The sequence below is a fragment of the Macadamia integrifolia genome, chromosome 11 (genome assembly GCF_013358625.1).
Source record: "Macadamia integrifolia cultivar HAES 741 chromosome 11, SCU_Mint_v3, whole genome shotgun sequence".
NCBI classification, from domain to species: Eukaryota; Viridiplantae; Streptophyta; class Magnoliopsida; order Proteales; family Proteaceae; genus Macadamia; species Macadamia integrifolia.
The window spans coordinates 24,798,193-24,822,186 of NC_056567.1; the positions used below are offsets into that span (position 1 = coordinate 24,798,193).

The 23,994-nt window shown below is 37.8% G+C and overlaps 2 protein-coding genes across 4 annotated transcripts in view; one reads left to right on the plus strand and one right to left on the minus strand.

Annotated features, from left to right (window-relative positions):
• LOC122093196 (trafficking protein particle complex II-specific subunit 130 homolog) overlaps nucleotides 1-13,944 on the minus strand; it is a 20,249-nt gene extending 6,305 nt beyond the window's left edge. Inside the window, exons 1-5 of the mRNA XM_042663476.1 lie at nucleotides 13,616-13,944; nucleotides 9,217-9,446; nucleotides 6,166-6,347; nucleotides 5,128-5,311; nucleotides 4,627-4,717 (exon numbers count right to left, since the gene is read on the minus strand). Of these exons, the coding sequence (XP_042519410.1) occupies nucleotides 4,627-4,717; nucleotides 5,128-5,311; nucleotides 6,166-6,347; nucleotides 9,217-9,446; nucleotides 13,616-13,679 (751 nt within the window). The 5' untranslated portion in view covers nucleotides 13,680-13,944. The remainder of the gene's footprint in view (nucleotides 1-4,626; nucleotides 4,718-5,127; nucleotides 5,312-6,165; nucleotides 6,348-9,216; nucleotides 9,447-13,615) is intronic.
• A 1,513-nt stretch (nucleotides 13,945-15,457) lies between these two features.
• Nucleotides 15,458-23,404, plus strand: LOC122094236 (peptidyl-prolyl cis-trans isomerase CYP37, chloroplastic). Of its 3 annotated transcripts, XM_042664971.1 has the most exons (12): nucleotides 15,458-15,810; nucleotides 17,655-17,915; nucleotides 18,092-18,181; nucleotides 18,761-18,856; nucleotides 19,291-19,398; nucleotides 19,744-19,793; nucleotides 20,340-20,442; nucleotides 21,166-21,219; nucleotides 22,221-22,379; nucleotides 22,476-22,598; nucleotides 22,759-22,808; nucleotides 22,955-23,404. In XM_042664971.1, exons 1-12 carry the CDS (start codon nucleotides 15,637-15,639, stop codon nucleotides 23,064-23,066), a joined length of 1,380 nt encoding a protein of 459 aa, XP_042520905.1. In that variant the 5' UTR covers nucleotides 15,458-15,636; the 3' UTR covers nucleotides 23,067-23,404. The 3 variants fall into 3 exon arrangements, with proteins under 3 accessions (XP_042520905.1, XP_042520907.1, XP_042520908.1); XM_042664973.1 differs by lacking the exons at nucleotides 19,744-19,793; nucleotides 20,340-20,442; XM_042664974.1 differs by lacking the exons at nucleotides 19,291-19,398; nucleotides 19,744-19,793; nucleotides 20,340-20,442 and having other exon boundaries at nucleotides 15,459-15,810.
• The last annotated feature ends 590 nt before the right edge of the window (nucleotides 23,405-23,994 follow it).

Consider the following 23,994-nt stretch of genomic DNA (forward strand, 5'->3'; position numbering starts at 1 on the left):
AGCCCCCAAACTCCTCTCTGGAACTGTAACTTGCTCCCTATCCCCTCTGAAGCTGAAGAAACATCTTTCTTGAATACAAAGCACCTCAACCAAAGCAAAGTTATCTCAAAGTGGAACTAGAATTAGAGAAACAGAGACTGTAGCTTAAAAAAATGAAATAGGGATTCCTCATAAAGAAATATATATATATATATATATATCAAACTCTGCATTGTTTGCTGCCGGTCCTAAGCCTGGATAAATGAGGAGGGCTTGTGCATCAGGTCGGCAGCCGGCACCCAAAAAAACCCTAGCCAAACCTTTTTTACATGAATTCTAAAACCTTGCATTTTCAACATTAAGCTAGGGCATTCCCCGGAACCGACGCACCACCCTTTGAACCGAGTGTAAATAGTGAGCAAGGGTTAGCTAGGGCATCCTATAAGCGATGCGCCATGTCGGTGCCTGAATGTGGTGACAAGTAGGCAAGGGTTCTTGCACCATGGACTAGTGCGGGTAAATAAACTAGCACAAAAGCCTAGGATTAGATTAGCATCTTGTAACATTGGATCTGTAACGGGCAAGATTCTAGAATTGATAGATGTTATGAGGAGAAGAAAGACTAACATAGCTTGTACTCAAGAGATTAGACGGGAGGGTAAAAAAGTTGAGGAGTTGGATGACGTTAAACTTTGGAATACGGAGGATAAAAGTAATAGAAGCCGAGTGGGCATAGTAGTGGATAAAGATTTAATGAATGACACGGTGAATGTGATGTAGATTGAGCCCACAAGAGATGGGGGCTGCTGGTCCCATAAACCAGACCAGCCAGCCCCAAAGTTGGCCCATTGGGCCAACCAAAAACCAGAATTTACTGTTCATGGGAACAGTAATTTGGTCCCTTTGTTTCCAATATTTGTGTTAACAAGTAGCCAAAGTCTAGATTTAGTTTCCTATTTTATTGTGTCAATATAGTTTCCTTTTTGTATATGGTTTGTTAGTTTCTAATTTGGTTAAAACTTGTAAGACATAAATTATTTTTTTTTTTTTGTTATGTCTTTGTGTCCAAGCAATGTAAGGCTTTTTTAAAGCCCATCAATTATAATGAAAATACAGATTTGAGTTAAGCAAAAAAGATGGGTTATGCTATTGTGTTGTGAGATGCAGTTGGGTGTGATGCCCTAGGTGAGATGCCTAAACTTTAGGGGTGAGGTGCCCAAAATCTAATCTTCTTCCCTCTTCTCAACCCTCCATCAAATTCTCTTTTCTTTTTTCTTATTTTCTGTTGAGAGTTGTTTGAAGACTTGGAGCCCTCTAAGATTTCCGATCAGAAGAAACACACAAGCTATCGATTTTCAGTTACAAGGTTTTCCCGAGAAGAATGTTCGAGCGCATAACTTCCAGACCAGATCTCTAATCGCTGCATGATTTTGAGCGTTTTTTGATGACCTTAGGAGGACCACTTGATCCAAATATGACAATCATTCATCGCTTCCAGCCCCAGTTCTTGAAGAATCACCAAAAGTTTCATTTTTCTTGCAACCAGCAGATATCTCAATCCAACCAACAGAATTTGCTCAAATTTTTATGGTTTGTTCCCTCATATAGGATCTCCATACGATCCAAAATTCAGCTCCATCTGAGATTTGGATTGTGAATAATCGACATCTTCTCTATTCAGCCAGAAATTCAGATCCTGCCTATGATTAGGATCACTTGTGATTCTAGTCTTACATTAGGATTAGGATCACTTGTGATTCTAGTCTTACATTAGGATGTTAAAAAAGAGTTTTACTTTGTTTTAGAATCCTGGTTTAACGCGATTTGTTTATATTAATAAGAAACAGGACTAACAAGCCCCACAATTTGATTTTGAGAATATGAAGCTGCTGCTCTCTTTCTTCCCGTTGAAAAGCCAGGTGTTCTCTCTAACCTCTCTTCTCCATAAGGTACTGTTCTGTATTCTTTCTCCGCAGATTCTTCCGTTAAAGTGCTTGCAATTCTTCAGTCCAGTATTCCTTATTTTGTTAATAGGAGGTGAATCTAATCTCTGATTCAAGTTCTGTTTTCTACAATAATCCATTAAAATGATCTGTTTTCAAGTTCTGCCACAATTTCTGATTCTATTGGTCATTTACTACAGTCCTATTCATATAGAACTTGTTTGATTTCATAGATATACGAATCTGATTTCGAATCTGATCCCATAAATCTGCAATTGAATTTGTGCTCTTACAAATTCTGTTTTCAGACTTACAATATGTTGATAATTGAGTCCTATTCTAAGTAGGATTGTTTATAAGCTGGCACTTACTAATTGGTCTGATTTTTTTAATATTCACAGTATATTCTCAATTGTGAAGTGTGTTTAATATTCTGAAACCTGATTATTCATCAGACCCTTAACTTGACAGTTTTAACCCTATCCCAGTCCAACTGGGATTGCATATCATATTCTGATCCGACCAACAGGCCTGGCTAAAATTTTCAGCCACAGTTTCACTCATTAATAAGAGATCTTGACCCATATCTCAGGTCCATCTGACTGATGGATTTTGTTCTATGATATTCTCTTAAAGAACTGCTAGCGTATATTTCTGTTTTTTATCCTGTTTTGGTACTGTTTTAGTTCTCCAAACCAGTATTGCATCACCTTTAGTGTTCTCCCCTGCAATATCTGTCCACTTGTAGTGCCACGCGTGAGGGGAGATTGGTTATTATCATCTGATGTATGAAATTTTTTATTATTATCTGCTCTAGTCATCAGCTGAATATTATTATTATTTGCTTTTTCATGTCATCTACTCATGTCCTCAGCAACAATTTTATCTTATAAAGTTGGTTACTCGTTTGCAGCAACAAGATTATTACTTGTGGTTCCCAGCAACCTTACATTATGTTTTGTGGCTCCCAACAACCTTATGTTGTGTTATGTGGTTCCCAGAAACCTTTTGTTGTTACTTGTGGTTTGCAGCTACCTTATGCTGTTACCAGTGGTTCGCAGAAACCTATGCTGCACTTTTATTAGTGGTTTGCAGCAACCTATGTTGCATTTTTACCAGTGGTTCACAGTGACATATGCTGCACTTTTATCAGTGGTTCGTAGAAACCTACACTGCACTTTTATCTGTCTTCTTTGTGAAGATTACTACCTGCCTTCCTTGAGAAGGGCTTATGATATTCTTGTTGCTGCTATGATATTTTGGGTTGCAGTTGGTACTCTCTACCACTTAATTTGTTCGTTCTATCTGATTTATTCAACACAAATATTTTTCTCCACTATTGTTGCTGATGATTAGTGTGCTTGAGTTGGTATTGCTACCAGCATGAAGTTCTCTCTTTAATGGCAACTATGACTGCTATATATTTTCAAGACTGGTTTTATTGATCACATCTATTCTTGTTGTTCCAAGCTAGAGCCTTTTTGATATATATATATATATATATATATATTCTCCAGATTGAGGGGGAGTGTCCATGTTGAGTTGTAATTGTTCGGTTATGTTGAGTTGTAGATGCAGTTTCCATTTGCTCTTATACTTGCTTTTAGTTATTTTCTTTCATTGTAATATAAGACTTAGAATCTTAGTAGGTTTCCTACTAAAAGTCAATTACATGAAAAAGATACAAGTGATGGGCTAGACCACAATAGGTGTATCCTGAGCTCTATCATCGTCCTAGAGTTCTCTCTCCCTTTTCCATTGTGTTCTATCACTTCTATGGTCTTTTCCCCTTTTCCTTCTTCTTCTTCTTTCTCGTTTCTCTCTTATAGTTGTTGGTTTACAGGCTTTGTACATAGTAACAAACTTAACAAGGAAACTACTCAAATAAGGAAATTGAAATAAGACTCCAACATAAGCTACCAACATAATAAAATAAAATAAAAGATTGTTCAAATGCAGTCTGCCAGCCCCCTTTTGACTGAAAAACCGGATAGGCTGGCTGTGACTCGGCTTGGGTCTCCAAAGTAGTCGTTCCAGTCCAACCATGCCAATGCAACTGCACCACAATTATGTCTTGAATGATTGACTGTGTTGGGTATGTATTTCTCTCTTCTTGTCTTTTTTAAGGTGAAAAGCAACACTTATTGATTGAAAAAGACAGGATATATAGAGATACACAAGATACGCTATTCCACATTAGGATTAACTCTAAGAGCTAATGTATTCATTTATTAAACATGGGTTTTCGTACGTGGTTCCCCTTCCATAAATTCTGCTCTATGACTTTTTAACCAGTGTAAAGTGTTCCATGTGGAGGCAAGTTTTGGGATTTCATCAATCCGTATTCTCAAATGAAATGGAAAAAATAAAGAATTAGAATCACTTCACCATCTTTTTATCCCGCAAAGTTTTCTGATATGCATAAACATGTATTGAAAAGGTCAAGTACTTGAAACTATCCTCCACAAGGTGAGAAAATTCCATTACCTTATATCAGCTTACTCACATGTGTATAAATTTAACGAATGAACAATCATTGGAAATTATTCCATACAACTGTACAAGAACCTAAACAAAGTTGTCTTGCTCAAGCACTTACGTCCCAAGGAAAGAGACCAGCAAGAATACATTCATATAAGCATCGCAACAACATTAATATCAAAGACATGAAGAATAGTAGCACAATATAACAGTTTCCAAGTACCTGTTTCTAAATAGCAAAGTTCTAGTTCATCATATTCACGCAAAGAATCTTCATGAAGATGAGCCATCTCAAACATAAAAGCCAAGCTTTCCTGAAACCAAAGGGGATAATTAATAAATTCAATCAAAATTTCACCAAAAGGATTTCTGCATGGACAGGTGATATCGGAGGTGTTTAGTTGCAAGGATAAAGGAAGATTTCCAAGGTTTGCACCTCTTCATCCAATCAGAATGGGTAGTCTGCTTTTTTGGAGATCCTTCTAAGGAGCCTTAAAGGCCATATTCTGTGAATGCACTATCCATGTTCCTCCTTGAAAAAAAATCAAAATAATGCAATATAACCCACACACACGCACACATAAAGAACATGTGGAAATATCATAGCAAACCCCCCTTCTCATCCTCAGTATGGAAACCATGTCCTTGCAGCCAACTTCCCCCTTATTCACATTCTCTTGATCACTATTAAGGCAATAAAATGTATATATAATGATAAAAAGACCTTCAAAATGAAGAAATTGCAGAAGTTCCACACTGGCATGAGGCGCTGCTCACTAAACTTGCGAATCTCATCTTCATAGAATTGAATACGCCTATCCAATGTATTCCTTATAGACTCCACAATCTTAGAATCCAAATCTTCCCAAAAGTTTGACTCTGGCCCATGCATATCAAATTTGCAGCACCTATGAAAACACACAATCCACCATGTGAAACAAATAGAAATCACATCTTCAAAATACATTGACTTTCCAATAAAATAAAATAAAATACTTTCAAATGATTTACTTAGAGAGTGGTAGCAATATTTCAATGAAAGAACATGAAATAAAAATTTTATCCACTCAGAAAATAGAATAAAATTTAGCAAAATAGATAGAACGAGAGATAACAAGGGGAAAGGGAAGAAAAAAAGGCCCTCCAAAGGGTAGGGGAGCCTTAAAGAGCAGCCAGAAAGAGAACTGAAACCTACAACAGAACATAGAAAAACTAAAGCAACCCATCCATCAACAGAAAAACCTCTTACAAAATCTACAACTTGAAAACAAGGAAAATACATTCTAAATCAAACCAAAAACCAAAAACAAAAGAAAATATAGGTCCCAGATCACCATTCCGGCATGCCCAAGACAACAGCTTCTAAAACCCAATTCTGGGTAAAAACAGGGATTTACTGCTAAGACTCTTCTTTCTTCAAAGTGTTACCAGAGAAGTTATTGGGCTTAGAGAAGACGTTTTCTGTATATGACTAAGCATCAGCAGCACACAATTCTTGTCAAAAGACGTAATACTGCAATAGGGAAGCATAGTTGTCAAGGCGACACCTAGGTGTCCAGGTGCCTTGGTCGCCTTGTTGGTGTCACCTTTCTTTTGGACTCTCTCCAATGCCTTGGGTCGCCTAGATGCTGTGACAACTATGTAGGGACATAACACTACAATACAACATCCCCCACCCCAAACAAAAAAAATGGAATTATGAAATACAAATTAGATCCTTCAAATAGTAGAATAATGGACATTACAAGTAGATGCAAACTACCTTTCTCTCTTCTTTGAACTAAAATCGACTTCTAGTTTGGCATATATTTTTTTTGCTAACTTGGTGGCCTGGTCATTGCTGGGGTGAGCTTTTGACACAAATACAATAAACCACTCTCGCTCATCATTTTGAACAATTAGTTTTAGACGTGGTTTCAATATGGTCCTGAACTCATCAAGGTCCTGCCCAAAAGGAAAAACAAATAACTGCCATCAAAAGAAGAAAATTCAATTTAAAAATGAATAAGTAAAATTATTTTGGGAGGGTTATATGAAACCAGATATCTTGCATAACAGACAAATGCAAAGCAAAAAAAGAAAAATGTCAATATTATGCATAGTTAAATCACATGTGCTTTACTTTAGTCAGGTTTACTTCTTATAGCACAACTATAGAGGTCTGTCTATTTCATGATACACAGTACATTAATTGAACTACAATAAAGTCCTCAAGTGCAGTCACCTATTCTTGCCAATGACGTCTGACACCTAGTTTTGTCCAAGTATTTTAACTACTTGGACAAAAATTCAAAGTTGTTAATGAGATTAGAAATTAAAACCAACATCAACAGCTTTCTGTGGTCAATGATTTACATCATTTGATATCATTCAGTGCAAATTACACAATTTACTAGAAACCTGATAGGACCAATGATTGTTAAGATCAAGAGGGGAGGGGGAGAGATTGAAATGTCCACCCTATTCTTTCATTTTTATCTTTTTTAAAAAAATAAAAAAATTTCCAAGTAGAAAGAAAAGGGGGTGGGGGGTAAAGAGATTCTAATGAGGTGTCAAGACTCAAGACTCAAGAGGAGTCCAGCAAGCAATCACTAAGGGAGCCAATTAATGTCATTCAGTGGATGCAGATGCAGAAGGAAAGCCATGGCATTTCACTTTCTTGATTTGATACATACAGTCTAGAGATTAGCCTCAAATCTACACCTCGTTTTTCAATGGAATTCCAGAAGGCTAACAAGGTGACCAATGATTTAGCTGAACAGGGGGTGGTGTGGCCTAAGGTTTGTTTTGGGGAGGCTATGCCTCTTAGGGGATTTTGGGCTGACGTCTATGTCGCATTGGGTTACATTTTGTATGATAACTTCTTGTTATATTACTACATTGTACTCGACTTGTTTTGTCATCAATAAACCATTACTTATCCTAAGAAAAAATATGTCCAAAGCTATAGAGAGTGATCACTCCCATAAAATCTACCCATTCTGCAAACAATAGCATATTGTTAAACCTTTGAGAAGTACTGCAAAAATAACATATATTGATGTAGATAAGTCGCTTGCGCTTATTTTATTGCAAATAAGCCTTGGGTTGTGTTATGTATGTGTTGGGCCTTTGATCCCATGGGTTTTCTTTGAAATGGGCCTAAAATATGGGTAGAAGGTAGAAAAACGGGATTTTATTCATTAGTTTAATTAGTTGCTATTTAATTCAATAAATGCCCATTAGGCCATTAGTTGGTTGTAAAGTCCTACATGGACTATTAATTAGTTAGTCTTACTCCATGTTGGAGTCATAAAGTCAAGTCCTAGTCCTATTTTGAATTCCTAGTTGTAATAGAAGTGTCTAGTCCTATTGGGAAACTAGCTCCTAGTTGTAGTAGAAGTGTCTAGTCCTATTGGGAAACTAGCTCCTAGTTGTAGTAGAAGTGTCTAGTCCTATTGGGAAACTAGCTCTTAGTAGTAGTTTGATTGCTATTTTGCCCTCTATAAATAGAGGAGCCCATGTACTCATAATTTCATATTTGAATAAAGAATAATTGCAGTCAATTGCTTAGAACAGCCGGAATAGCTGTGGGTGAGAAGCCAGGGCCGAGACAGCCACTCCTCCCCCACTTTTCCCTTTGTTTCTTCTTGTTTAAAGCTTTCTATTTTATCCTAAAGTTACTGTTGTTGAAGCATACGACCGTTGTGAGTATTCAGAAGTTCAGATCTGTCCAAGTTACAAACCAGAATTGATTCTCTCCTGAAGCCTGTGATTATTTCTCCTAGGCCAGAAAATCAAGAAAGCTTGTAACTTCACAACCAGCCGTCAGAATCCTCTCAACTTTGGGGGTTTTTGTACCCTCCCAAGGGACTATCTACGCCCAAGAGTGCAGCTCAATCGAACTCCTACAGACCTGGCCGTAACTCTCTCTCTCCAACTCTATAGCAGGTCTTTCTCTCTCCTATCGGGTTGGGTTTTAGGCTGGTTTTGCTCCTGCATTGATATTGTATCCTTGGGGGTTTATTTGATGGTCTTATTTCTTTGTTTCCTGCTCCTATTTGTATTATTTGGGGTTATAAACTGCTGGAGTAGTTTCTTGTAATCTACTCCTACATTATATATCCTACAACCCTAATTTGTGAATTCAATCGTCCAACACAGCAAATCAGTTCTTTTAGATTACCAAGGTCCGACTCAAAGAGATTCCATGTAAATAATTTTCCAATCTTACCGCAGAGGATACCATGGAAACCGGCGGATTTTCACCTGACAGTTTCAAAATTTTATTAAACTAAACCATAGGTCTAATAAGTACATTGACACCCTAGCCGAATGCTAATTGTTTATTTCGAGTTATCATTTTGCATACTTGAAACACAATATGTTAATTACAGACACACAAAACTTAACATACCCCAGCCATCCCACCTAACCAAGCCCATTCTTCAAATCCTAATCACCTGTACGGAAATCTGTACCTGATCTCTACTTCTTGGATTCCAACTATCAAACTCCAACTAGTATTCCTTAAGACGCATGATAACCTTATTTTCTTTGATCAATTGAGGTTTTTGGTGGTTAAATCCATCTTCCACTCGTATTCCACTGAAATTGAGTCATGGGTGGATTTCTTATAGCAAATTGGTGCCAAATTTGGGTTATCATCATTAGCTATACTGGTTTGTTGTGCATCCATCAATTAACAATAATGGATACAGAACACAATAACACAAACTACTGCATGTTCATAATCTCAAGAAACGCTAGCTTGTTTAGTTAAAAAGAGATACATTATGCAGAAGAAGTTACCATAAAGAGATCACAATCCTACCTCACAAGTAACAAGTACCACAGTAGCATATGGTTCTCGGAACCAAAATACTGACAGCTCCTGTGGATAACGGCTGCGCAGCCTTGAGTCTGTTGTTAATATGAACTCAGCAGGCAGTTGTTCCACATAAACAGAATTACGAGTCTTGTTATTCAAACAAGCTCTTTTGAGTGGCAATCGCTCTTCAAATCCGGCTCTGACAATGGGCCATAAGTCACTTACATCTTCAACTGAAAGAACAAAAGAAACTATTTACAAGTGAGAAGGCAAGAGAATGTCAACAAGCAATACTTGGAAAACAAAGAGCTTATGCATCCCCACAATAGGAAACATCCTTGATTTTGGCCAGAAAATAAATGATATATGTGGCTTAGTTAACTGATGCAGGCTGAGGATCAAGAAAACACAGAAATAGGACCTAACAACCATGCACATGATTTGTCTTTGGAATTGTCCAACCATAGGCATTCTTTTTTGAGTATTCTTTTTTTACTTTCTTTGTTTAATTAGTTGCAGCTTGTACGTCAATAGCATTTAATGAGTTAACCAAGAACAATCTTGATGAGGTACCCTAGTGCATGCTCTTCGCACATGACATCATTTTAGTGGATGAGACTAAAGCAAGGATCAACACTAAACTGGAGCTATGGAGATTAGCTTTAGAAACAAAAGGTTTTAAAATTAATAGATCGAAGATGGAAATATATGATGTGTAACTTCAGTCACTCTATGATAGATGATGAAACGGTGAAGATTGAGGAAAGGAGATTCCGCAAAAGGACTATTTTAGATATCTTGGGTCGATCATAAATAAAGAAGGCGACATAGAGGATGATGTTTTGCAAATATTTTAAGTGAGATGGATGAAGTGGAGAGGTGCATCTGGGGTGTTGTGTGACAGACGTATCCCTTTAAAGCTCAACGGAAAATTCTATAGGACTGTTATGCGTCCAACCATGATGTACGGAGCGGAATGTTGGGCAGTTAAGAAGTGCCATATAGAGAAGATTTGTGTGACAGAGATGAGGATGTTAAGATTGATGTACGGAAAAACTAGGACGGATAAAGTAAGGAATAGCATATTAGAGTGGATGTGGGAGTTGCCCCGATCAATGACAAACTCCGGGAAAGCAGTTTGAGGTGGTATGGTCATGTTCAACAGAAGCCTAGTGACGCCCCAGTAAGGAGGGGGCTACAAGAGCTAGGTGCAGGCCTAAAATGACCATAAGAGAAGTTGTAAGTAATGACATGCACGGTTTAGGCCTCGTACCAAGTATGACCTGGAATAGAGCCTATTGGAGAGCAAGCTTGTGAGGTTCTTTTGTAATTATATGGATTCATAGCCAAGAGAAAGTTAATCTATTTCCCTCTTGATGCAAATTAATTACCAAAATAGGCTTGTTTTATTAGGAATAAGCCTAGGGTTGGGTTCCATACATGTTAGGCCTTTGATCCCATGTGTTTTGAGTATAATAGACCACTTTTATGGGTCTAAAAGGGGGGCTCTAAGATTGAATACGGGATTACTAGTTAGTTTCCATTTTCATTAGTTTCTTTTTTAGTTGGGCTTGATTTGAGTTATATTTGTTTCTTTAGGAGCCAAGTTATTAATTGAGTCAAGTCATTAGTAGTTAGTTTCCTTTTTCAACTAGTTTCTAATTTCAGTTAGTTTCTAGTTTCAGTTTTTAGTAACTATTGTATTAGGATAATATTTGGTTTCCTTTTTGAGGAACTTTCTATTTTATAATTCCCTCCCCCATTAACATTATAAAGAAAGAAGAGGAGGCTCCTAAAAGCCTAGAATGATTTTGATAAAAAAATAATGGTTGTTGCTATTGTCTTCTTCATGAAGAGTTGTCTTGTGTTTGATCAAGGCTGAAGGAATTGGTGTTTGATCCAATTGACTCTTTGCGACGTGAAGTCCAAAAGGTCTCTTCAACTATTCTTTCTTTCTTTTCAAAGTTAATTGCAAGGTTCTTCAAACTAGGTAAGGGATCTGAACTGCTTTTGAATTCTAGTTCTGGAAATCTCAAGTTTCTCTCCTGCTGCCCCTATATTGTTCTGAAGATCCAGCCAGCCGATGGCCCTCCCCTTTTGATTGATTGTTGGGTTTATTAAGAGGGAGGTTTGACCTTAGTTTGGGACCAATCAGACCATGTGTTTGTTTGATCTGAGGTGTTAAATACTTCTGGCTGACTATGTTTCTGCCCAGATTTCAGATCTGGTTTGACTTACCTGCTCCTGTGGTATTTGTTTCTGATTGTGCTTATCTAGTACTCTATACCTGCTGCTGGTTAGTCTATTTGTTTGGTGTAATCTCTGTTTCAGAAATTCCAAATTCTGGGTTTGAAAATTCTGGTTTACAAGGACTGTTTGACTCTTACTTTTGGACTGTTGTTTGCTGCCTAATTTTGGGTGATTATTGGTTGTTCTCTGGTTTATAAAATCCTGCAGTCTTGGGTCTAGTTTGGTTGTCAAATCCATTCCTACATTACCTCTCCTTGTCTTTTCCTACTTCAGAGTCAAAGTTCTGCAGAGTCATTCCAAAAGCCACTTTCCCTAATTGATCAAGGCCAGTTTGAAGCTTATTCTCCTACTTTCAGTCTGATTTTCAGTCCACGCAGATTTTCATTCAGTTGATTGAGTATTGATTATAAATCCATACTCCTTAAATTTCTGGAGTTCGTTAGTTCTCTAAATTATTCTCTGCACTCAATCATTCATTATCACTCCAGGACATGTCTTCACATATTTGAACCCATCCTCAGGACCTGAGAGTTTTCAATCTTCCCACCATTATAAACTCCAATAGTTCACATTCTAGTGATTGTGTGCCTTCCTTTACATCTTGCAAAGCTTATTCCTATTTATTCATACAACAAAAAGCCGAAAGTTACTTCCAACAATCCCCAAAAAGGATATTGACTAGAAAAAATTGGGCTTGCATCTCAATCACAAACCATTGTCATTGTTGTCTCCCATTAAAGAATTTTCATCATCTATGTTGCCTAATAAAACTAATTGTTTCATGAGCTCCACTTTAATGGAGGGAGTCCGAATTTTAAAGTTATTTATTTCCATCAAAGCTGCGCTTGATGCCTATCATGAGTGCTTCCTCATTCTTACACAGTTTAACACTTTGCATGCTGCATGCCAGCATGGGTGATTCTTTGTATACATCGAGGAAGACAAGAACCTGCAACCTTCACACAAATACAGTTAACCTCTGGATCCAAAACATTAACTTTTTTTCTTTTGGCCTATCCTATCTAACTTCCCAATGGGATTTTAACTGTGTTTAAAAGAGAGGGAGGAGGGAGGAGGGAGGAGGGAGGTGGGAGGAGGGAGGGAAGGGGAGTGGGTGACTCATGGCACAAAGTGAAGATAAGAGAATCGAACCCTTGTCCTCCTGGGAGCCTGCACTCGACCAGCAAGGCACCAACCAACCAAACAAGCAGTTGTCTCCAAACCTTAACTGACCATTGCTTCTTCTAGTAGCTGCGGAATCTCATTGCATGCTTCAGCCTTCAGCGAACATTTGAGTGACCTAGTGTAGAAATTTTCATTTAGCTTCTTAAACATCTTTTCTTATCATATATAACCAGGATAACCCTCTGCCATATTTCCATATCTGCAATCTTCTTCGTTCTCTTCTCATTTTGTTCCTTCCCTTTCCTTTCCTTTTTACTTTTCAATGGAAGACATATCCATTGGAAATTTTGACAGGTTAATCATTTGTTTATGCAGCATCACTAATACAAAATTAGCATTGGAACTTGTTCATTCTTTGTAATTAAATTTTCCACAAACATTTTCCCATCTTATTGTCCTTCGGACTGAAAGAGGAACAGATGAACAGTTCAATCCGTTCCAGAAGTAAAAGCATCAACTTCTGCCACACAAATTATTTCAGAGGCGAATAGAGCCCATGAAGTCCAAGAAATCCATATCAAGCATGGATGATTTATATAAATATATATATATATATATATATAAAATGGATAATAGTTTTTTATATTTTATGTAAAGGATGATAAATTATGTAGTCTAAAATCTAATCCAGACGCAGTCTGAGTGGCACAAACAAATCCTACCAAGTAAAATCCCATTTTTTGGTATGTTTAATCTACAGTTCAAATCTTAAATGTCAAGATCAGGAGGAAAAAAAATTAAAGACGACTAATGCGAAGATGAAGTTAAAATAGCAATATCAAACAAATGAGGACAACGAACATAGATTCATCAGTTCATAACTGTTGCCATTTAAACTCTGAAGGGTTAGCAGTGGACTAGGAATTAAGATCTGACCGAATAGAATGCAGCTCCAAAGGCTTCTAAAGATCTAAATTTGAGAAAGGCAACTAAAAATTAAAGTCGAAGTGAGAGAGAATGGAATTACCTGCAATGATCAGGTGATCACAAGCGTTCTTGATTGTCTGAAACTGAGCTAGATAGTTCGCCATGATCGATCCCCGAAAACCATATGCAACAAGGGATCGAAGAATTCGAAAAAAACAAGTTTCTTAGAAATGAATGTAACCAGAGTGAGAGTGATTCAGATAGAAATAGAGATGGGGAGAAAGAGAGTCTCGGACTCTCGGTCGTCGAGCTCCCCAGTTCTTTTACAGTTTTGCGACCTGAAATATATTACTGGTGAACCGTATAGTAGCGGATTCTCTTGTCGGTCCGGTCCATAGCTTCTGTAGGGATTCAGTTGTGCAGTTACATCATATCAGACCCAATCATGAGTCATGACTCAGAAATTCCACCGATCAGATGGAGTAGCAGTTGCCAATGCCAAGGGACCATGCCGGTCCAACTTTAACTCCTCTCCACCCTTAGGGGTCATGATTCAAGTAAATGGAATCGGCAACGGAACCCTAGAAATCAAACAAGAATCGGCTGATTCGAATTTGCTAAAATCGAGATCGGTCAATTCGAATCTGTTAAAATCGGCATGGTTATCCGATTCCAATTCCTCAAACTATAGGTGCAAGTGTGGCCCGACAATCCCAATCCTACCATGAGTCCTATACGACCTAGACTAGGAATTTAAGCCCCTGGACCGGGCAAGGGCCCCAAGGCTGAGATTTTCAAACCGGGGTCAGTTCTCAGTCTGAGCCAGACCAACCTGGCTTGGCTTGGCCTGGCTCATATATATAAATAGGGAAAATAAGTTGTTAGTCCGCATAGCAAACACCCAGACACAACCGTGGTTTTAGGGAATGAATTCATTGTTTCGTATGATCACCTATTTATACGGTGAGCATCCAACCCCACTCTTCACTCTCCTGCCCTTTCCCAACCCCACCATGTCCCCTATCCCATCCTCTGCAACTACCTTGAGTATAACAAAGTTAAGAGAGAGAGAGAGAGAGATTAGAGATGTTAAAACCTAGCCCGAACAAATGAAATCGAGTCAAACTGACTCAAAAACCAATATGAGCTTATCAGATCATGTTACAGATTGGGATTTGTGAGATCAAAATCAAAATAACAACGTTGAAACCAATAAAACACTGTACAAATTTAAAAATTAGACTGAAATCGATATAACCTGATAAAAAAAAACATTATTCTTTTATATACTTTTGAATTATTGAATATATTTACATGATAAATCGAAAACAAACTGAGACCAAATCAATGGTAAATAGAGAAAAAAAATCCAAATTGAAATAGGTGCAACTTTTTTTTTTTATAGGTAAGTGCACTCTTATTTTGGTTCATATTTTGATTTCATTTATTCTCACATTGAGATCAATGAAACCAAACTGAAAACTGATCCACACGGGCGCCACCGACGGATTGACATCCATAAATGAGATGCAGAGGGTTGTTGAAGAAGAGGAAACCAGTTGTTGTTCCTAAATCACCAATGATCACTCCATTCAAATGATTGCCATCGGAAACTTTTATTTTGAGCAATTGTTCTCTATAGTGAGTGTGGCAATGCGGTGAGTATCGAATGACCGAGAGCATTCAAACATGTGCCCCAAGATCGTCTCAACCATCCGATATACACCATACCATCGCACTCATTACAGATGATGTTTTCACATTTTCTGAGACAAAAATTCGTCTAATGGCTTCGGTTACAGCAAAGGGTAGGGTAGACGGAAAGACTACCACAAAAAGAGGGATTTTTAAACTGAAGTTACAAAACTGTCCCTCTACTTGATCTCAATAAAAATATTTATAAGGATAAATAAATGATAGTGAAAAGAATTCATTCACTCTCTGCAGTGCTACGCAAAAAAACCCCTTATTACATTTTCCATTTGTTCCCTTTTTAATAGATAGGACGGAGGAGGGTTGAACTCAATTAAGCTACCCACTGAGGATTCAAAGGTACTATTTGATAGGTTCAGATCTTTGGATGAGACGCGCCAAAATCTCTGCAACTCGAAGCTTTATCTAATGGCGTCGCTGTTATCCTCCGCCATTTTCCCCCATAACCATTGTCTTCGAAGACAGGCGTTTCCTTCAATCCACCCTTTATTTCTTTTGAACCATACTATTGCGAGGAAAGAAGAAGTAGCAACAGCCGCTCGGGTTAAAATTCGTTGCCTTTCTGCCAAAAATCCTTCAAAGGTCAGTCATGGTTTCTGTATTGGAGGCTTCGTTTCTGTGCCGTAATTACTTCTTTTGGGGAAAATTAGGTTTTAGTAAGAACCTGGTATACCTTATCACAATGCTGAACCTGCGATTTTGTTAGCCAATAGCAAATTTAGCGAAAGATGCAGTTTGGATTAGTTTACCTCTCTAGTCTCTTCTCTACCAAGAAAGTTCTTTTTTCTTCTCACCAATCGACTGGATTGGGTTTCAGAATTGTGGTTTGCATTAAGCCCATAATCCATAAATTGGGCTTAAGTGGCAGTCTATGGGCTGGGGCTGGGCCTGAATATCAGCTATTAGTAAAAAACAAAAAAAAAAAAACTTACTATTCTAGATGAGAGAACCTGTGAAAAGGGAAGGTGAAGTAAAAACGTAGGGTCATAAATGTTCTGTTCACAAAACCGATACTCTCCGAACACCATCCGAACCCTTTTTCTTTTTTATTAAAGAAAAGAGTGTTCAATGATAGTGATCATAGCCCAGGAAATGGCAAGTAGTGCTTTCACAAGGGCATTTTCACTATTAGGCTGCCAATCCCATTGGTACCATCCGAACCCCTCAGTTAAAGGATACTGTGGGTGCAGGAAAACTGCATTACTAAGAAATTACTTTGTACACCTAAATATTGAGATCCTTCTTAATAGATTCAGTGAGCCCTTTACCCATGGCAAAGATATAATGGTTATTTGACCACAATTGGGAATAGCGATGTTATCATTTACTCCCACCCCCTATTATACGAGGGTCGAAAACACTCCACTTGTCTAATCCAACAGTTAGAACCCATGCTCCCTTCATGACAGGTGAAAAAAGCTGATCTCACTTCATCATGAGTGAAGTGAATCTGAATCCTTTTACATAGTGAAAAAAATATGATTAAGTTTTCCACCCGTGGAGAAAGAAGAATCCTTCACCATTGGCGATGTGAATCTTGATTGGACTCTTGTGTCATCATTTACTCCCATTCCTTATTTTACAAGGTCAAAAATACCCTTCCCCATGCTAATCATAGTGTAAAATCCCCATGGTGAGGAGATGTCATGGGTGAAGAAAAACTGGATCCAAAGAAATATTTACAAACACTGATTTGAATATGACTAGACTAGTAACAGCTATATCTCTTGATACCTATATGGATCCTTTCTGAAGAGTAGCCCATGTTTGACTTTGAGCATGCAATTTCTGTTCCACATGTGGTGATCACAAGAAACAAATTTACACTTTAAAGTAAATGCAGCATCAGGATTACTATTAATATTACTCTATGGTTGGGGACTCCACCTTAAGGGACTCCACATTGGCTACTTTGTTCACAAGTGAGGGTGAAAATCTAACTTTTGTGCACTGGGACATCAGGAGTTTCTTGCTGAATACCATGTATAACATATACATGACATGGTTTGAGTGGTTGTTGAACCTTTGGTGTCTCCAAATAAAGTTCACTCTTCACAGATTGAGTGTCTATACATGAGTGCTTGTTATGTTGAGATGCAGCATGATATCCTCTGCATTATCACCATACTGTGGCACTAACTAAAACATTATATGCTAAGATGCAGATTGCATTCTTTCAAGATCTTTTGGGCAGTTTTTAATGACTCAACTGCTATGCTTTGAACATCCTGTGTTTGGAAAAACCCATTGTCATATGGCAGAGTTGAATTTGACTTGTTGGTACATGTCAGTATTGACTGGGAGTCATAACGACATAGTCTTTTTAAAGTGTTCCATTGCGGGTTATACCATTATAGAGGAATGAGGAATCCCATCTCTTGAAATGAGTCTCTGATTTATTTATTTATTTTTTCTGTCTCGTGCAGGAATCACCAAACCTGCATGATTTTTCAACAGTGCCATATATGTCGACATTGCTTCATAAAATGAAGAACATTCCGAGTGCAATAGCTGTGATCCTCATGTTTGTCCAATTCTCATCTCCAGTACCTTCGAAGGACTGGAACCCATGGCTAATTTCTGCAGCAGAAGCTGTGCTTTATTCGCCTGACACCAAAGTTCCAAGAACTGGAGAACTTGCTTTAAGAAAAGCGATTCCAGCAAACTCAAACATGAAAGCTATGCAGGTTAACGTTTTCCCATGTGATGCTCAATGTTAAAACTAATTCTATTCTCAATGTTAAAACTAATTCTATCTGGCTACCTTATATATCCATAAGCAATCTCTGTCAAAACTAGTTTTGCCTGGCTGCCTAAATTTCCATTAAAACTAATTTTGTCTGTTTGCCTAAATTTTCATTAGGAATCTCTTGAGGAAATCTCATTCCTGCTAAGGATTCCACAGAGAAAGCCCTTTGGTACAATGGAAGGGAATGTGAAGAGAGCTCTGAAGGTATTATTTTCTTGCTTCTGATTTTGACTCCTTTCAAGTGTAATCATCTTAGTTTGGTTGCTAACTCTGACGAGCCATATTCTCTTGGTTTACCATTGCATAGTTTAATGATGCTATACTTACCCGAAAAGCAAGCACAATAACTCATTGTGTCCCAATTAAGTTTACATATTTAAGACTCCTATGTATGGTTGAATATTCTTGGAATTTCATAGTGTACTGAGTTGGCCTTATTGAATGATGAATCTTATCTGAATCCAGCCAAATTTAGTTAGTGATATGTTTTTGAGGTTATTTTTGTGCATTATTTGGGTTCCATTCTGTAAAGGTCTTTACTTTCACATAGTTCCTTGCAATAGAGCATCTGGGATGTACATCACTACATAGTACATGGCCTATTGACTCATGCCTCTACACCTTTCATCTCCAGGGTTTCCCCCTACCTTTCGTAACATTGTTTAAGCATGCCTACTTCAGCTTGGTTATTTGTTTTCCAATCCCTTTTCATTATCCCTTTGTTTATTGTTTAATTTAGCTGTGAAGTCTTAAATTCTAATTTTTACGTTCTTCCACTTTCAGATTGCAACGGATGAGAAGGAATCCATCTTGGGTAGTATACCTACAGATCTTAAGGAAAAGGGTTCTGTGCTGTATGCTTCTCTTATAGATGGAAAGGTACAACAAGATGGATATCAATTTTCTTCCAAGTAATACCATCTTTATATGTTGACTTGGGAGACTAGAACCTTCTTTCATTGTTTCTGATGGTATGTTATATGAAAGTTTTGTCCAATTTGAGTTTGTGCAAATTTTAATCCCAGTTGGAATCAACTAGGGTGATTTTACAAAATGAATTGTGCTTAACTCCATGCTGGCAGGCAGCTTAAAGATAAGTAAGTTTGGTTGTTTATCCTGTCCCAAAATGGGATGGCATATTGCAAAAAGCACCATTTACTTTAGGTATTGTTTCTCATTTTGGATAATTTTATCGTTTCCCAATGATGAATTTGCATAAAATCCCATGTTACTGTATAAAGAAAGAAACATTTATCTCTGTTTGATTGTAGAATCTATAAGAAAGGTCTTTTAAGTTTTTTTTGGCTTTCCAGGGTGGTTTGCTGAACCTTCTTGAATCAATTAAGGATAAGGACCCAGATAGAGTCTCAGTAGGTCTTGCATCTTCACTGGATACTGTTGCAGATCTTGAGTTGTTACAGGTAACCATCTGTAGATCGAGTTAACCACAGATATAACTTTAAATATAGTTGAAAGGCAAAACAGGATTCATGTAGCCAATCTCATTTAGTGGGGATAAGGCTTAATGGAGTGCAGTGGAATGGAATGGACTCGCCCTGCAAATTTCAGATGATTCTAGTAAGTACATGAAATATGTAGCAAGAAGCCATGCCAAAGTAAAAGAAAAGGAAATTGATTTTGGTCAGTGACATCTAACGGAGCCCCAGCATTCCCCTTGTTAACTAATATGCTTCGCATTATGCTTGAGTTATGATAAAGATGTGATGCAAATATTTGGAACCTCTCAACAATTCCATTCTTCACAGGCTCCAGGATTGTCATTTTTGTTGCCCCGGCAATACTTGAAATACCCGAGGTATAATTCCTCCATGGATCTTCTGGAAATGTTCAATTTACAATTTGCTTGTGGTACAGTGCATTTTTATCCATAAGTAGTTGGCGATATGTGACCCCACCTAAGGATAGCAGTAAGTGAAAGTAGAGCCTTGCCCCTAATCCTCTAAACAAAAGGTTGGATTGACTTGGAGTGTGAATATAGAAGAATGACCATGTACAAGGAAAAATATGCTCAATATGCTTACTGAAAACCAAGAGGGACCTCATCTCCCAACAGCCAAGACTTCCTTACTTCAGATCCAAACGTTAGTGAACTTAGTAGATGTTTAGCCTCCGGTGCTAGTACCTGAGATTCCAAGAGATTCCAAGGGCCACAGAAATATGCAGAAAAGAAAATTAATGTCATTGGCTAATAGCATATGTTTAGGTTGATTGCATTTTTCATTTGCATGTGCTTATAGGAGGTCAAGGTTATGCACAATTATGTAATATGGCAATTTTTTTTTCTTTTTGGATTCAATTAAATCTCACCCCCTGAAGCATGACAATTCCATGTAATATGTAGGCTTACTGGTAGAGGAACTGTTGAATTCACCCTCCAGAAAGGTGATGGCTCAGCGTTCACTCCAGCTGCTGGTGGGGAACCGAGAAATGTTGCCACAATACAGGTTCACTAAAGCTCCCATTGTTCATAGAAGACGACTAGTTTTCCTCATAAACATCAATAGTTTTACCTGATTGTATCATCTATGAAGATCCCCTGCACTGATATTGTAAGAACAGAACTAGACAAAACCCATCAAAATATTCTGCAGCAGTTCTTGGATACAGTTGAATTTTAGAACTTGTACTGTTCAAGAGCCTGTTTTTCAGAGTCATTTACATAACCTTACCTGTAACCTATTTCTGCTAGGTTTTTCTGTCTGTGAAGTGTGAACACCTGAAACACTCTAACCTGCTGTGGCTACAGTTTTTCCCTACTTCTTTTGGTACTAGGATGCCTTTTTGGACCAAATCCACATCTTCTGTGGAACGCCATTGTATGCGTTGTACATGGCAGATTGGCTGCTGAATGAATCAGTATAGATCTTTGGAGTGTGGCCTTAACTTGAGCCATACTGGTTGTATGGTCAGTTTGCTCACTGTCACTTATGGCCAACTATTTACTCCTTGATGGGACCTTTTTTGTGGTTGATTTCTTGACGGGATATTCAAGGTCATCAGATTGGTAAAATTTGGAATATGGCCCAACAAAGGGTGGCTAATGTTGGAGTTGTCCAGGTAGATGCATAAGTTTTTGTAACTAACATACATAGCATTATGGGCTTATTTTCTTCCACTAAATTTCAAATCTACATAGTCCGAGTTTAATCACTAAGCTACATCTTCAGGTTGTTATTGATGGGTATTCTGCACCATTGACAGCAGGGAACTTTGCAAAACTGGTAAGGTAGTTGAACTCTACTTGGGCCTTCTGTATTTACTGATGTTCTTACACAAACTGTAATCATCAATGTTTACAGTTTTGGCTTGACAAAATTAGCTCGTTTACAGTTTTATTTTGATATCCTACAATGGGTTTCTATACTGCCCATAGAATAAAGCTTTGCTGGAGAGGTGCCTACATCTGCCACATTGCAGATTGGCATCCATTTTGAAGACATGTTCCTGCTTCACCCATAATGTGGTGAGATTCAACACAAACACATATGACTAAGCGGCAGAACGAAAATGGTTAAGAATTCAAGAGTTTAAAATTGGTTTAAAATTCAATACTTTGAGAAATGATTTGACTGGTAATACAGGGGTAGAAAGTTTAATGTATGGTGGCCACAAATTTGAGATGTGGAAACTCCAGATGGCCCTACCTGTGCAATGGTTGGAAAATGGCCACATCAGCACTCCAAGTGGCTCAATCATAGCCACTCTGGCAAGCAGTTCTTGTCTGAAAGATTAGCAAATCCTCGTTCACATTTGTTGGCAGCATTTATGTATTATTTATTTATTCCACTTAATTCCTACTTATCTGAATGTGATTCATATCTGTTACATAGTATTTTGGTGCTCATTTACATAGCACACCTCTCACTGCAAGTTTACACTGTTATATTTTATATAATGTTTCTAAATGTACAAAGTTAACAACATGAACAATCGTAAAAGACAAAACGTTTGTCTAGCAAGCTCCAAATCAATTGAGGGCAAATGCAATTTGATTATTATTATTATTATTTTTTGTTTATTTATTTTTCTTTTCAAATCCTACTAGACCTTTTGGCATGTTAGGTTTGCTGGATCAGAACTCTTAAATGTCCCATAACTATCTGAATTTGTGTTAGTATTTTTTATTTACTTGTCCATATCTCTGGCAGGAAAAAAAAAAAACTTTGAGGTATAGTCAGAACCATGTGATTTAATTCTTGGGGCCCTAAGGAAGTTCTTTCAGGTAGTGGATGGGGCATATGATGGGGTGAAGCTTAACTGTGTGAATCAAGCAGTTCTCTCAGACAATGGGGTCGAGAAGAATAAAGGTTATGACATCCCCTTAGAAATAATGCCATCCGGGCAATTTGAACCACTGTACAGAACAACACTCAGCGTGCAGGTTTATTTCTGTTTTATTGACATTTTGGTTTAGTAATGGCCATAAAAATGCTGTTTCTTTACTATGTAATGTTCCCTCTTTTCTCTTATATGTTAGGATGGGGAATTGCCAGTTCTTCCACTGTCTGTTTATGGGGCAGTTGCTATGGCACACAGTGAGGTCTCAGAGGATTCTTCGTCTCCATACCAATTTTTCTTTTACCTCTATGACAAGAGAAATGTAAGTCCAGCTGCTGTTATCATTCACTATTAGTTATAGGATCAGGGTCTTGGGGCCTCCCCTAAGTGCTGGGCTGGCTCTTTAACCTTAATAGCATTAATCACACAGAAATTGTTCTTTTCTAGTAATGTAATAATGTGTGCAAACTCTATTCCCACAGGCTGGATTAGGAGGGTTATCTTTTGATGAAGGTCAATTTTCGGTTTTCGGGTATGCCTTCAAATCTCTTACACCGCCTTCTGTTTTGGGTATCATCTCCCTTGAACAGAATGGTTGGGCCATTCCTGTAGTTTTGAATTAATTTGGGTATTGGTGGATATGATCTCTGCTTTATCTACTATGGTTTCGATATGCAGATACACAACTCTGGGGAGAGATATACTTTCACAGATCAACACGGGAGACGTGATCCGATCAGCAAGACTAGTTGAAGGCCGCGATCGCCTCATATTGCCAGATGAGAGCTGATCTTTCCCTATAAATTGGGTCTAGTTTTGATTCTTTTCATTATGTTTCTTTTCGGATGGCAATGTCTTGTTTTTCAAGCATTAAGTTGTGCTGACAAGGTTCTGTTCTCTTGCCCATGTTATAGTAATTCATAGATCTGTAAAGCTAAAGAATGGCCAGAAAGAACCATATGATTCATGGACTTGGGAAAGCTTCTTTACATTGTTTTTGTTGTATTTGTACAAGCATAAAGGTTACATTGTTTTTTGTTGTATTTGTACAAGCACTAAAGAGCAACTTGTTATATTTATTATAGTTGACATTCTAAATGCAATTACTGGGCTTTTGGGATACTCAAATTTTCTTTGTTGCACCTATGTACCCTATCACCATCATCATATCCTCTCTCTCTCTCTTGCTCCTTCAAATGGTAACCATGGCAGTCTTTGCATGGCTTAGTATTTCTGAGCTTTTAGTAATGGTGTCAGTTGATGGATTTGTTTCCACAGCAACAGATGGAGAACGGATTGAATTCTTAAATAGATTTCCAGGACGAGCCCTTGCAGCTCTCTATCTCTGAACTCTATATGCAATATCATTTTTGGATTTTTGATGTTTGGTTATGAGGAAAAGGCAAATATTTCCTTGAAAAACATATTTTACAAGAAATGTAATAAGTCCCATCACTTTCCTTTTCCCACTTCCCTTGCAACCAAATGGAGCCATTTGGGAATAGAAAAAGATTGCCAACCTATGGATAGAGAAGCATCGATAAAAGGATGGTAAATCCATGGAAATCCATTTACCTTAAGGGTGCACCAGTAAGGGAAGAAAAGGGACTTAGAGGAGGCATCCCAAAAAACCGATTTAAGGGGTATATTCATCAAATTTGTCATATGGTACAGTCATACAGACGGGTCGATATGCATCTCCATTCGATAAGATCCAA